Source organism: Pituophis catenifer, unplaced genomic scaffold (genome assembly GCF_029215685.1).
Source record: "Pituophis catenifer annectens isolate HBS135680 unplaced genomic scaffold, rPitCat1.0.hap2 SCAF_5, whole genome shotgun sequence".
NCBI lineage: Eukaryota > Metazoa > Chordata > Lepidosauria > Squamata > Colubridae > Pituophis > Pituophis catenifer.
In genome coordinates, this window is record NW_027256885.1 from 84,257,822 (window position 1) to 84,273,674 (window position 15,853).

Sequence of the window (15,853 nt, forward strand, 5' to 3'; positions counted from 1 at the left end):
TATTACAATTCCCTAGTTAAATAGAGCTTTTTTTCTTTTGTTTTTTAAAATCTCCTTTTTTCCCTAAATTTCCCGTTGTTTGCACCTACCTTTTTTGGTGAGGAAAAAGAAAAGAAATCTGCCTGCCTAATTTTCTAACATGCAAAACCAACAGCCTGCTTTACTTTCTCTTTCGTTTTTCAGTATAGCTAGGGGGGGAAAAATCTGCAGTCTTTCCAAGCAAGCAAAAGAGCACTGAGCAAAACAGGTAGTTGGGCAGAAGCTGCTGCCTTCTCCTTTTTGTGTGCTGATCTGCTGCTGAAGATAGGGCAGTGGGAGGATCCAGGAAGGGGCATTTATTATAAAACATGATTTCCCTAGTAGAATCCCATAGTCATGTTTAAAGTTTAAGCTAACAATCAGAGTTTACAAGTTTTTATAGCCTTAGCTGAATGACAGCAGTTTTTCCAATGGTTTACAGCTTCAGTCTTGAACTATTGACCCTCCATTCCCTTCACTTATGCAAGTGTCTCTAGTCCTGCAAAAAACATATTTACTTAATCCCTTATCAGTGAGAGGCCAGGTTACCCATGGGCGCTGCGTTCCCTGTAACAGCAGAACACAACACTATGGAAAGTATAAGTATTGCCACTCCTAATTGTGCGTTGCGTGCCTTATAGTGAAGCACATGAAAAGCATGCTTCTTCACGGTCACTTAACGTGTTCATTTTGCGGTTACGTGAGGCACTGCATGCATTGGTCTTTATTCTTACAGTAGAGAAGTCATTAATTATAACTTTTTGTGAATTGGGACATTTAAACTTGCTTTTTTTAAAATTCCAATCTAAATTTAGTAGGAGTCGGAGTCGGAGTCGGTGCATTGTTTGCCGACTCCGACTCCGACTCCAGGTACCCAAAATTTCCTCCGACTCCGACTCCTCGACTCCGACTCCGACTCCACAGCACTGCGAATAATGTACTTTAAAATTCATAATTATTGTCACTGTTGGAAGAAATATCCACCTGGGTTCAGTTCCAATTAGGGAGAAAGACACTGGAAACATGGAAGCTGATTGGAAAGATAGTTTATTGATGGACAGGACCACATGGGTTTTAGGTCCTGGGCAGCTGAACACATGGAGTTGAGAGAGAGAGAGTGGTATTTATACCCTCTCTTGGGCCTTGCCCTTGAGCTTCCTGTTCCTGTGCAAGAAATGTATTCTATTGGTTGTCAGACTCCCAGGGGGCTATGCAGGGGTCATAGCTAACTTTTTAGGTTGTCTGAATTAAGTTTGGTTGAACCTTGTTGGGTGATGTAATGTCCTCAGGTGATTTTGCAATGCAGTGAGCCCTAATGCTAGATGGGTAGAGGGCTAATCCTATTATGTCCTGAGGGTCATGTCATAATCCCATCACCCTGGAGCTGTGTGTGGCCAATTTAGATAAATCACAGGCACAAGACAGAACAATATACTTAAATAAATCCTTGTTTAACACCCAAGGAGACATCAGATTGGGAAAAGCTAGTTTAAATCAATATGTGAAGTTTCCGAAAGATGCCCTAATTAATTCATGAGCCAAACTTCAAAAGAAATACAATCATTTATTAGGAGCACCATTTCAGCAATATTCGGATGCAGTTAGAACTAATCCCACATAGATTTACGTTCCCCTATGACCCTGTCTCTCCCCTCCTCCCTGGCCATGTCATAAATCACATTCTCCAATTACCCACTTTGGCTAGCTGTGAAATCCAACACCCTTCTTCTGATTGCGGAAGAAAGCATGTATGGAATGTAGCTTTTGTTAGGGAAATCAATTAGCTCTATCAGTTCTCCCTCCCTCCTGCTTATGGCAACTTGAAAACTTTGCAAGTTGACACAATATATAATTAGGTGCTGAGAAAAGGTAGCAAAGTTGTTCATATTTTGCTTTATCTAAATGCATACAAGCAAGGTATGAAATAAAACTCTCCTTTCTGGAGTCTCCCTTACAGCATATTGGATAAGACTACTGTATGCCTGTATGATCTGCTGAGTTTAAGTCACCCTGAAGCATGATTGGGGAAGTAAGATCCTGATCAATGCAGAGGTAATCAAATTAACCACCCCTGCAGCAAACAGTCTCACACCAGATATACAGTATACAGGTGAAACTCGAAAAATTAGAATATCGTGCAAAAGTTCATTTATTTCAGTAATGCAACTTAAAAGGTGAAACTAATATATGAGATAGACTCATTACATGCAAAGCGAGATAGTTCAAGCCTTGATTTGTCATACTTTTGATGATTATGGCTTACAGCTCATGAAAACCCCAAATTCACAATCTCAGAAAATTAGAATATTGTGAAAAGGTTCAATATTCTAGGCTCAAAGTGTCCCACTCTAATCAGCTAAGTAAGCCATAACACCTGCAAAGGGTTCCTGAGCCTTTAAATGGTCTCTCAGTCTGGTTCAGTAGGAATCACAATCATGGGAAAGACTGCTGACCTGACAGTTGTGCAGAAAACCATCATTGGCACCCTCCATAACGAGGGAGAGCCTCAAAAGGTAATTGCAAAAGAAGTTGGATGTTCCCAAAGTGCTATATCAAAGCACATTAATAGAAAGTTATGTGGAAGGGAAAAGTGTGAAAGAAAAAGGTGCACAAGCAGCAGGGATGACCGCAGCCTGGAGAGGATTGTCAGGAAAAGGCCATTCAAAAGTGTTGGGGACTTTCACAAGGAGTGGACTGAGGCTGGAGTCAGTGCATCAAGAGCCACCACACACAGATGGATCCTGGACATGGGCTTCAAATGTTGTATTCCTCTTGTCAAGCCATTCCTGAACAACAACGTCAGAAGCGTCTTACCTGGGCTAAAGAAAAAAAGAACTGGTCTGTTGCTCAGTGGTCCAAAGTCCTCTTTTCTGATGAGAGCAACTTTTGCATCTCATTTGGAAACCAAGGACCCAGAGTCTGGAGGAAGAATGGAGGGGCACACACTGCAAGATGCTTGAAGTCCAGTGAAGTTTCCACAGTCTGTGTTGATTTGGGGAGCCATGTCATCTGCTGGTGTTGGTCCACTGTGCTTCATTAAGTCCAGGGTCAACGCAGCCGTCTACCAGGAGATTTTGGAGCACTTCATGCTTCCTTCCGCAGACGAGCTTTATGGGGATGCTGACTTCATTTTCCAGCAGGACTTGGCACCTGCCCACACTGCCAAATGTACCAAAACCTGGTTCAATGACCATGGGATTACTGTGCTTGATTGGCCAGCAAACTCGCCTGACCTGAACCCCATAGAGAATCTGTGGGGCATTGCCAAGAGAAAGATGAGAGACATGAGACAGAACAATGCAGGAGAGCTGAAGGCCGCTATTTAAGCATCCTGGTCTTCCATAACACCTCAGCAGTGCCACAGGCTGATAGCATCCATGCCACGCCGCATTGAGGCAGTAATTAATGCAAAAGGGGCCCAAACCAAGTACTGAGTACATATGCATGCTTATACTTTTCAGAGGTCCGATATTGTTCTATGTACAATCCTTGTTTTATTGATTTCATGTAATATTCTAATTTTCTGAGATTGTGAATTTGGGGTTTTCATGAGCTGTAAGCCATAATCATCAAACTTATGACAAATCCAGGCTTGAACTATCTCGCTTTGCATGTAATGAGTCTATCTCATATATTAGTTTCACCTTTTAAGTTGCATTACTGAAATAAATGAACTTTTGCATGATATTCTAATTTTTTGAGTTTCACCTGTAAGCCACTTACGCATTTTCCTTGAGTTTTAAAAAAAATGGAATAAAAATGTCTAATGGCTTTGGAATTGTAGGCACGGAGTGGGAGATGGCTGCATCTTCACCCACCTCCCTCCTGAGCACAATTAATTTCCTGCATGTTCACAGAGATTGAAAAGAAACCAGAGGAGTAAAGATGCTGCTGTCAGAACAACTCTGCCTTGCAGTCATTCCATCAGCCCGTTTCTATGGCAGGTGGAAACAATGGTAGTTACTGGAGACTACAGATTCATATGACATATCAGACTACAACTGACGCGCATTATCTGAAAAGGGCATGATTTTAGACTTATTTAGTATCAAAAGTGTACAGCTACCCATTTCTCAAAAAGCGGCCATTTTACCCAATTGAACAGTTGGGTAGCCTAACTGCAATGGCTAAATTCACATGTTCTTAGTGAAGTCAGTTATAGACATAGTGGATGCTTTTGAACATTATATCAACTTTAGCTAGTTTTAACTTTGGGGATTGGAAGTGTAGTTTGTTATGTAAACCCAACTCATTTGTAAGTTGATGGTTCAATGCATTGTATGAATCCCCAAAGGGTGTGCTATGCAAATATAGTCAGTGTAGCTTACTAAAGTCTAGATTTACTAGACTGACATGCGATTAATCATCTAGTCCAGAATTGTGAATTTTGATTGATTGTAACCCTGTATGGCAGTGTTTCTTAACTTTGGCCACTTGAAGATATGTGGACTACAAGTGTAGAATTCCCTAGACCAGGGGTCAGCAACCCGCAGCTCTGGAGCCACATGTGGCGCTCTGCTGTGGCTCCCTGTTGCTGGTTGGCTCCACAATTGATAGGGCTTTCAGTTAGGACAGGGAGAGGAAAAAGGATGCCACGCTAGGAGGAGACTCTATGGTGGAGGAACCAGACTTCTGGTCAGCAGAGGAAAAAGGACGCCGCGCTAGGAGGAGACTATGATGGGGGAAGTGGACTTCCGGTCGATAAATAAATGGATAAATAAATACCAGAAGCAGCAATACAGAAAATGATTTATCAAATCATTTGTTTGCCTGTTCCATTCTATTCTGTTCCAGGAGTGAGCACAAGGGAGAGAGTTAGATTTATTGGTAGCTATTTCGCATCCTGCAGATGACTTAAGAATTTCAGGTTCCAAATTGTTTAACAGCAGTAAGAAAATGGCTCCTTATTCCGGGTGTAATATTATGAGTTATATTTCATTTTGGTATATCCTTCTCCAAGATCTTTGGAAACTATTTGTGTGTTTTTGTACACTTTTGGTTCTTGGGGAGGGATGAAGAGTTTCCACCAAAAAGTCCAATCAGATTCTTAAGTCTGTAAACCTGATTGAGTAAAAGGTAGGGAAAGCTCTTCGCTACCTGTAGAAGAATTTCTCCGCACGCTGCCTTTTATAAGATTTGCTAAGGATTGAAGCAGGAACCCTGGTGTACTATTAGTAGATCCCCTACTGGATGGCAGCCCTTGTCCAGAGGAAGGAATGTTGGAAGTCTACTTTATATCGGGTCACGTTTTGTGGGGCCCAGCCTCACTGGATCCTAGTGACTTTTCAAACTCTCAAGTAGAGAGACATCTTTCAGATGAAAGCAGGCATTCCATGGTTAGCTTCATCCTTATTAGGAATTAACAGATGTATTAAGATTTATTGATAAGATGTATCGATAAGATTTATAACCTATTTTTCACTGATGAATTTAAGGTGGCATCCATAGTACTCCATCCTATATTTTCCATATAAACCCTATGAGTCAAAGAGAGGGCTAAAAGCTCTAAATCAGTGTTTCTCAACTTTAGTAACTTGAAGATGTGTGGACTTCAACTCCCAGAATTCCTCAGCCAGAATGGGTTTGGCTGGTACGGCTGGCTGGGGAATACTGGCAGTTGAAGTCCACACATTTTTAAGCTGCCAAGATTGAGAAACACTGCCCTAAATCATTCAGTGAACTTCTAATACTGCTTCTAGACCAGCACCTTCACCACTGCACAGAGGATGTTGTGGTGGTTAGTATAATTGAAAACACCAAAAAGACCCGTACCAGTCGGGCTTCAGGCAGGGGTACAGCACAGAAACGGCATTGGTCGCGTTGGTGGATGATCTCTGGAGGGCTCGGGACAGGGGTTGCTCCTCTGTCCTAGTCCTATTAGACCTCTCAGCGGCTTTTGATACCATCGACCATGGTATCATGCTGCAGCGGTTGAGGGGGTTAGGAATAAGGGGCACCGTTCTGCGGTGGTTCTCCTCCTTCCTCTCCGACCGCTCGCAGTTTGTGTTGGCAGGGGGACAGAGGTCGACCTCGAGGCATCTCGCATGGGGAGTGCCGCAAGGGTCGGTCCTCTCGCCTCTCCTGTTCAACATTTATGTGAAGCCGCTGGGTGAGATCATCCGTGGTTTTGGGGTGAAGTGTCATCTGTACGCTGACGATACTAAGCTGTACATCTCCACCCCAGACCACCCCAACGATGCCCTTGATGTGATGTCCCGCTGCCTGGAGGCCGTGCGGGCCTGGATGGGGAAGAACAGGCTCAGACTCAACCCCTCCAAGACCGAGTGGCTGTGGCTTCCGGCGCCCCGATTTAGTCAGCAGGTGCCATCGCTGACTATTGGGGGTGAATCCTTGCCCCCCACAGAGAGGGCTCGCAATCTGGGTGTCCTCCTGGACGCACGGCTGTCTTTAGAAGAGCACATGACGGCCGTGGCCAGGGGGGCCTTTTATCAGGTTCGCCTGATTCGCCAGTTGCAGCCCTTTCTGGATCGGGACGCCTTGCGCACGGTCACTCACGCCCTTGTCACCTCCCGGTTGGACTATTGTAATGCTCTCTACATGGGGCTCCCCTTGAAGAGCACTCGGAGGCTCCAACTGGTCCAGAATGCGGCCGCGCGGGTGGTTATGGGTGCAACTCGTTGCGCCCACGTGACACCCCTCCTGCGCGAGCTGCACTGGCTCCCAGTGGTCTTCCGGGTGCGATTCAAGGTGTTGGTTACCACCTTTAAAGCGCTCCATGGCATAGGACCCGGGTACCTTCGAGACCGACTTCTGCCACCAATAGCCTCCCACCGACCAGTCCGCTCCCACAGAGAGGGTCTCCTCAGGGTGCCATCGGCCAAGTTATGTCGGCTGGCGACACCCAGGGGGAGGGCCTTCTCTGTGGGAGCCCCAGCCCTGTGGAATGAACTGCCCCCAGAAATACGTAAGATCTTCGACCTCCGGGTGTTTCGCTGCGCTCTGAAGACCCTGTTGTTCCGCCAGGCCAGGCTATTAACATAACGTTTTAAATTGGGGTATTTTAAATTTCTGGGATTTTAATTGGAGCCTAATTATTTAATGATTTTAAATTTTAATTGTTGTTTTGTTTCTGTGTTTTTAAATAGGCTGTACACCTCCCTGAGTCCTTCGGGAGAAGGGCGGTATAGAAATAAAATTATTATTATTATTATTATTATTATTATTATTATTATTATGTATACAAAAATAAATCAGCCTGCAAGAGGGTAGTGTTAGAAGTCATGTAAAAGTTTATGTACAGGAGCATGACATAATGTGAGATCTGTATCTCTTTTTTTGAGAGCTTAAGTGAAAGTGGACTTTCATATTACCTTTCAAATAGATACCGTAGTACAGTACATTCTATACCAGTGTTTTTCAAACTTGGCAACATTAAGATGTGGACTTCAACTCTCATAATTCTTAAATTTGTTAAGTTAGAAAAATACTGTTTTATATATACTTATCCATTGATAGGTATACCTGTATATATACGTATCATTCAGTAAGACTTATTCCCAAATCAGTGGATGTTGAATTGTAGTTCCAGTAATAATCAGCGTAAGTAATTCTCTTCTGGGGTTCACTGCAGGATGTGATAGAAGGGGTACCAGATACACAACTAAGCTGGGAGCCTCTACCTTCAAAGCTGAAGAAATTTAAACAATTGTAGTCTGTCACATACTGTAAGTGAGATGACATTAAACAGAGATTAGACATATTCCTGAAGGTGGAGATTATTTTCATTCCCTGTTTCTGATACTTAGCTATGAATGCTGATACTTAATGTAGGAAAAAGAGCACCACTGACTGAAAAATGGTAGCACAAGGAGACTTAGGAAGACTCCATAAAATATGTAGATGGAACAAATGAAGTTATTAGGATGACGTGGAAGAATTTTGATGCAGGTAGTCCTCAATTTATGACTGGTGGTGTAGTGACTATTTGAAGTTACGTGGGACATCCCCCCCCCAAGAAAAGCTACTTACAACCCAGTTCCGGAGTTCTGATAGCCATGTTCCCCTGTCACATGACCGCTTTTGATTACTCAGCAACTGGCCCACATTTATGACCATTTGCAGAGTACCTCAGTTATATAACCATGATTTACCATGTTTTTGCAGGAAACTGGCAGTTTACTTCCAGAAGAAAACAGCCCACCGCAAACAATGGGTTTTAAGATTACGACCACCGCAAAAGTTCTAAAGTCAGGTGGGTCACTGATGATGACCCATTTTACAATTGTAATTGCCAGGAACAATTTATTTATTTATTTATTATTGAATTTCTATACCGCCCTACTCCCGAAGGACTCAGGGCGGTGCACAGCCATGAAATAAAACACATACATATACAAAATTTAAAATCGAATAAAATGAATTAAATAAATTTGGCTGAATTAATACCCATAATTTAAGATACCCATATTTTAAAATACATTAAAAATTTAGAATTTACACTTAAAAGGGAGAAGATTTAGGCAAGGCCAGCTTGATGAAATAAAAGCGTCTTCAACTCGCGACGGAAGGTGCGCAGATCCGGAATCCTCCGTATCTCTGGGGGGAGCTCATTCCAGATCGTCGGTGCCCCCACAGAGAAGGCTCTCCCCCTAGGGGCCAACAGCCGACATTGTTTGGCCGACGGCACCTGGAGGAGCCCCTCTCTGTGGGAGCGTACTGGTCGGTGGGAGGCTGTTGATGGTAGTAGGCGGTCCCATAAGTAACCAGGTCCCAAGCCATGGAGCGCTTTAAAGGTGGTAACCAGAACCTTGAAGCGCACCCGGAAGACCACCGGGAGCCAGTGCAGCTCGCGCAGGAGAGGTGTTACATGGGAGCTCCATGTTGCTCCCATAACCACCCGCGCGGCCGCACTCTGCGCCAGTTGGAGCCTCCGGGTGCACCTCAAGGGGAGCCCCATGTAGAGAGCATTACAATAGTCCAGACGAGAGGTGACGAGGGCATGAGTGACTGTGCGTAACGAGTCCCGATCTAGAAAGGGATGCAACTGGCGAATCAGGCGAACCTGATGAAAAATCCTCCCGGTCACGGCCGTCAAGTGCTCTTCTAAAGACAGCCGTGAGTCCAGGAGGACGCCCAATTTACGAGCCCTTTCCGTGGGGGCCAATGATTCGCCCCCAATAGCCAGCGATGGCGCCAGCTGACTATATCAGGACGTCAGAAACCACAGCCACTCGGTCTTGGATGGGTTGAGCCTGAGCCCGTTTCTCCCCATCCAGATCCGTACGGCCTCCAGGCACTGGGACATCACTTCAAGGGCATCGTTGGGGTGGTCCGGGGTGGAGATGTACAGCTGGGTGTCATCAGCGTACAGATGGTACTTCACCCCGAAACCACGGATGATCTCGCCCAGCGGCTTTACATAAATGTTGAACAGAAGGGGCGAGAGAACCGATCCCTGCGGCACCCCACATATAAGGGGCCTCGGGGTCGATCTCTGCCCCCCTGTCAACACAGACTGCGACCGGTCAGAGAGAAAGGAGGAGAACCACCGTAAAACGGTGCCTCCCACCCCCAACCCTTCCAGCCGGTGCAGCATGATACCATGGTTGATGGTATCAAAAGCCGCTGAGAGGTCTAACAGGACCAGGACAGAGGAACAACCCATGTCCCGAGCCCTCCAGAGATCATCAACCAACGCAACCAATGCCGTTTCCGTGCTGTACCCAGGCCTGAAGCCCGACTGGAACGGATCTAGATACGACGCTTCATCCAGGTACTGGGGTAGCTGTCGCGCAACCACACTCTCAACAACCTTCGCAACGAAGCAAAGGTTGGAGACTGGACGTTAATTAGCCAATACTGCCGGGTCCAGGGAAGGCTTCTTGAGGAGAGGCCTTACCACCGCCTCTTTCAAGGTGGCGGGAAAGACACCCTCACCCAACGAAGCATTTATAATCCCCTGGAGCCAGCCTCGCGTCACCTCCCGGGAAGCCAGCACTAACCAGGAGGGACACGGGTCCAACAAACATGTGGTCGCGTTCAATCTACCCAGAATCCTGTCCACGTCATCTGGGGTCACAGGATCAAACTCATCCCAGATAACAGTCTCAAGACCTGTCTCCGTCACCCTCGCTGGATCTATCCCGTCAGAGTCCAGACCTGCCCGAATCTGAACCATCCAATTATGGTTATAAGTCAAGGACTACCTGTGTTTAAAACTGCTTCTTGACAAGGTGTTTATTGCAAAACAGCCCTGTCTTTTTTTATTGAAAAAGTTTTCAAATACAAATTTTTCCCCCATTTTTCTCCCCCCCTCCTCCCTAACCCCCCCTCACCACCCATCCCCCCCGTGACTTCTTCACAACAAAAACCTAATTCATAACAGATTATATAATATTTTACCATCCCCTTACTCCCTCCTCTAAATACTGACCCTTACATGCTAATAATATTATTAATATTATTACTTCCCCCTTTTACCATACATTTCAAAATAACATTATATAATAACTTCTAATTTAGCATAATAATATTATTATAACTCCCAATCTAGCAACACTCTGCCTTTTTTTCTCCTTCCCCATACTTATATATATAACATTTCAAAGCAGCCTTCCCCATAAATCTTAATTTAACATTTATTCAACTCTATCAATTTCCTCCACTCCCCTAAATATATCACTTAAACATCCCTTTTCTTAAACTAAAAAATCAGTAAACTAACCTATTTCCACCCACTTTCCTACAAAATTGCCATGCACAACAATTCTTAATATCTTTAATCTACTGCCCGCCCTGCTAAAAAAAATATATTCCGTTATATAAAAAAAATCAATGACTTTAAATTTATAATCCATATAATATCTTCTTTGATGTCTTTCCACTGGATTGTTGAGTCCATCATCCATATTAGGGTAACATAGCATCCTGGTTGCAACAGTTTGTTCAAAATCCTCGGTCATCATCTGCCCCCATCAGTAATGAATATCCTCATATATATATATAAAAAAGGAAAACAACCACCCGAGTGACATTATAATTATATTCCATATAATATCTGTAATTGTGGCTTTCATCAGGATTATTAATTCCCATCATCATAATGGGTAACAACCAGATCTTCTGCGTGCCCCAGCGTAGCTCTCTTGCCTTATAGCTCAAGATAAATATAATACATTTATCAATAAAAAAAAAAGAAATCCAAAATAGATAATTCCAATCCAACAATTTAAGGCTCTTTTCACATCCCAAAGTTACGGCATTGCAGAGGTCTGTCACTCTCCTCAGGATAATGTTAACCAATACTTCGCCTCAACTATCTTTTCATATATTCATTCATTTTTTAAAAATAACTGGCTTCACTGTTGCTTAATTTAGAAATTTTTATTTTTGTGAGACCTATTTCTTTTTTTCTTTTCTTTTTGTGGGTTTGATCTCCATCCTAGTTTCCTTTCTACAAGTTGTATATCAACTGATTGGTTTTCATTCTGCTTTATGACTTGATCTTGTTGGTTTTGCTTTTGTATCTCATATTTCTTTTTTTATCAATTGTGTATCAGCTAATTGGTTTCCATGCTTGTCTGTGACTTGATGAATCATCACATTAGAGTCCGATGCCACTTCTCTCATATTTGTAGATAATCCAGCTGAGGTGTCTAAAGAATCCAAAGGCAATTTGTCCACAGCAGCCTCTATAATTCGATGTTTTCCCTTTATTTCCAACTCCTTCTGCTTATCCTGTATTGTGCATAAAGATGTTAAATTCATTTTCAAAAAATTTTGATAAAATTCTTCCGCTTTTTCAACAGTATTTAGTTGGTATCTTTCTCCTTGATATCTCAATATTATGCCAACTGGAGCATCCCACCTGAATAGAATATTTCTTTTTTTAAGCTCAGACACTAGAAAACCAAATTTCTTTCTTTCCGATAACATCTTGAGCGGGAGCTCTTTGTAAATCCAAATCTTTCTTCCAAACAATTGCAAAGTAGAGTTGAAGGAATTTTGCACAATATTATTTCTTATTTCTTTATCTGTAAAATAAATCACCACATCTCTAGGCAATTGCCTTTGCTTTGCAGTCCAGGAATTTATTCTATAAACTCTATCGATCCTACAAAATACTTCCTCAGGTTGAACCTTTAAAATCCCAGCCAAAATTTCAGAAGATATTTTCCTTAAATCATCTCTGTTATTTTCCTGCAATCCTCTGAGTCTAATCACATATTCAGTAAAATTATATTGCATCATTAAAACGTCTCTTTCAATCCATTGTTGTATGTTTTCTGCATTACAAGTCTTTTGATCAGCCTCCATTTTAGGTTTTTCTTCTGAGCTATTGTCTTGAGTATTTGTCAAATCATTTTCAATTTTTTGTATTCTATTGTCCAAATTGTCCTCAATTTCTTCCATTTTAGACTCTAATAAATTAGTATTTGCATCCAACTTGATCATAAATTCTGTAAAACCATTAGCCATTTTTATAATCTTTCGATCCAAAGTATCAAACTTTAATTGCACTAATTCTTTAATTTCCTGCTTAAATTTTTCAAAGTGCTGATTCATAATCTCATCCCTTCTTACAATCTCCTCCAAAAGAAATTCAATTATGTTAAAATCAGTTTTCTGAGACTGGAGATTTAGAACTTGTTCACGTAATTTATTAATGGGGGAATCCCCCCCTCACTGCTTGTTTGTCCGGCTTTGTGAGTTTTAATGCCATGTTTCCACACAAACTTTTTTAGAAAAGAAAAGAGAGGCAAAGAAGAAAAAAAAACTTCTTTCCAACCAAGATCACTATCAGATCTCCAGGAAAAAGAAAACACAAAAGTAGAGGTTTATCTTCAATTGTAGCCAGAGGTATTTATTCCGCTACTTTGTATCTTAATAGGAAACGGAAGGACTCTCCCTTTCAGCCCCTTCTCAAGCCTCGGCAGTCGCCATTTTTAAAAATTCTTTTTTCCTTTTCCTTCTTCAGTAACTGTTATAAAATAAATGAGATACTTGCGATTCAGGGTCACAGGTCCAGCTCACATCCTTTTTAATTATTCTGTTAATTTTGTGGGCTTGTTCTTGTCGCCTAGCTCTGCATAAGCAGAGGTCTCCCAAAGCCCGGAGTGGCGGCGAGGGAAATAGGGAGCTTCGTCTGCTTCGTCCCCAAAAGTAAAAAAAAAACTTTTGGGGCTACGCAGAGAGCTCTACCTGCCCCCGCCGGCTCTATCTCCATTTCCACATGGAAACGGAGTTTTTTCGAGCCGCCTTTCAGTTATAAAGGCGGCTCTTTACAGGCAATGGGGCTGGCGGTCCCGAGGGATCGTCTGGCGGCGGCGAGAACACAAAACAGCCCTGTCTTATTCATAGAATTTTATGGGGTGTTCAGATGCCACCTTTTAGTACTAATTATATTCACTTATTTTTTCTTTCCGTATTTTCTTTTCACACAAAAACACACAAAGGTGTGGGGGGAAATGGGAGGACCACACAAAGCATTTTGGGTGATAGTCTAGGGAATCAAAGTTTTCCCAAAGGGGTAGGAATGGATCAGAGGGCTGGCATCCTGAATAATAGCTCTCCTATTGTGTATTCTCAAAGGTCCTACTTACTAGTTGTGATTTCTGTATTGAAATACAGTCTTCCAAAGCAGTAAATCATTTATATGCTCCTGAAAACATGAGGGGAAACACATTGCTTCCTTCTCTGCTGATGATTTCCTGATTTCTGATTGGATATTATTGTAAGCTAAATTCCAGAAACAATGGATTTTTGAAGACAGAATGGGCATTCTTACATTCCCTTCTGTGCAGCAGATATATTCTAATTCAGGGTTTCCTAGTTGATGCCTTTATAGGCCATAACTCCCATAATGCCCACCCATCATGGCCCATTTGAGTTGTAAACTAGAATATCTGGAGGTTACCATTTTGTAGAAAACTAGACCATTTTGTGTTACTATCCAGGCCTTTGGTTGAGGCTGCCAGGAAAAATAACCATAGGTGATCATTTGACCCTCATATAGCATATTAGCACCTAACTGCCACTGTCTAGGTGTGAAACCAGTATTAGTAGTAGGCAAATAATGGTTACAAAAGTGATATTTAAGAATGGGCCTGCTTCGTCTGAGCATAATTCTTAATGGTGTTTTTCCTTTCTCTATCAGGGAGGTGCCCTTTTACTTGATCATCACATCACTGGCAAAAGGATACCTTTAAAGATTGTCCATCCTTTCCTGTTGGGTGTCTTATACCTATCTGGCTCCCTGGGACTACACATTGCATTGAAGCTCTCTTTCACTTGGCCCAGTCTCCTCTGGCTGGGTGGTTCTACTTTCGTTTGCAGGAAGCTTGAAGGACAAACAACTTCCTTTCTTATGGGAGTTAAAGATGGCTACCACACAGGAAGTACCTCCTCCAGCATTGGGCCTCCATTTTTTGTACCCATTAGAAGAAACTGTGGCACCCAGGGTGAAAATAGAAGAGCCTGGACCCCCATGCCCTGAAGCTGGTTGGGAATGGGATCCTCTGGGGAAGAGTCCTCTTGTTGTCCAGGCAGGCACCATTAGTGATCTGTTGAGGTGGGCAACTCCTCCCCAAGTGAGGAGCGACCAAATTCCACAGCTCTGGGAAGTGCAGTGCCAGGAGATGGTACAAACCCTGAGGACACCTGCTGACGTCATGCCAGCCCCTGTGCCTGTCCCATCCCCAGCCACTGGCTGGAGCAATCTCCAGCTACCTGAGCTTGCACCCATGGACGACATCGAAGCCTACCTGTCATCCTTTGAGCGGGCAGCCGAATCATGCCAGTGGCCAAGAGGAGAGTGGATGAGCCTTCTTATGCCAGCTCTTGGAAAAGCCCAGCCACCCCATAATGGCTTGGATGCCAGAGGTGGCAGGAATGAGCACAGAAAGTCCAAATCTTCCATCCTGCGAGGGGAGGCAGGCGCCAATGTGGAAATGCAACGGCAGCGTTTCCGGCAGTTCTGTTACCAGGACTCCGAAGGCCCACAGGAGGCTTGTCGGAGGCTCCGGGAACTTTGCCGGCATTGGCTGAAGCCTGAGAGCCGCACAAAGGAGCAGATTCTGGAACTGCTGATCCTGGAGCAGTTCCTGACCATCTTGCCCCAAGAGATCCAGACCTGGGTGTGGGAACGAGGCCCTGAGACATGCGCCCAAGCAGTGGCCTTGGTGGAAGGATACCAGATGGGACGGCGAGAGGCAGGGATGTGGGAGCAGCAGGTAAGGGAATGTTTAATGTTCTTGATTCTAGGAGATACATTGTGATGAAAACCTCTAACATCCTTAGTACTCCAATATGTTTTCTCATTACACCACCACCCCATCCACCCGCCCACAAGGCAGAGGAGAATTGTATCAGTGTTTTAATGATTGCATCAGTGTTTCATGGATATAAAAATAGTAAGGCTTTGCCCAAATGCAACTTGCAATCTAAATGATGCAAAATTGGCAGGAAAAAGCTCAGTCAAGAATAGAGGAAGGATGATACACTGGTAAAAGTTCTTTGAGTTGGCACAGGATTTCAACAGAATTGTCTTTTTTTAAATGTGTTGATTTGTTTATAGATAATTTTTTAATTAGGCTTTAAAACTTTTATATACAAAGAGGGTGGAAAAGATTGGGTCATACGACAGGCTTCCTCGCTATTAGGAAATGAACCTGCATTCAGCTGACCATGTTTCTTCCTGATTTATTCAGGCTGGAAATGGCTGTTCATCAATTGTTGAGGGCCTCTTTGTATGCAAGCATGCAGGGGGATTCTGGTGGAAACAAGCCAAAAGCAGCATCTCCAAATGCCTTGGACGGCAGCTCTTAGTCTTGTTATTAGCCATGTTGGTTAGAACTGATGAGAGCTTTAAATCCAA

General features: G+C 43.3%; 1 protein-coding gene across 1 annotated transcript in view; it reads left to right on the plus strand.

Moving 5' to 3' along the window:
* The first annotated feature begins 14,329 nt into the window (after positions 1-14,329).
* Positions 14,330-15,853, plus strand: part of LOC139317515 (zinc finger and SCAN domain-containing protein 31-like) — a 34,671-nt gene continuing 33,147 nt past the window's right edge. Inside the window, exon 1 of the mRNA XM_070944587.1 lies at positions 14,330-15,209. Within this exon, the coding sequence (XP_070800688.1) occupies positions 14,358-15,209 (852 nt within the window). The 5' untranslated portion in view covers positions 14,330-14,357. The remainder of the gene's footprint in view (positions 15,210-15,853) is intronic.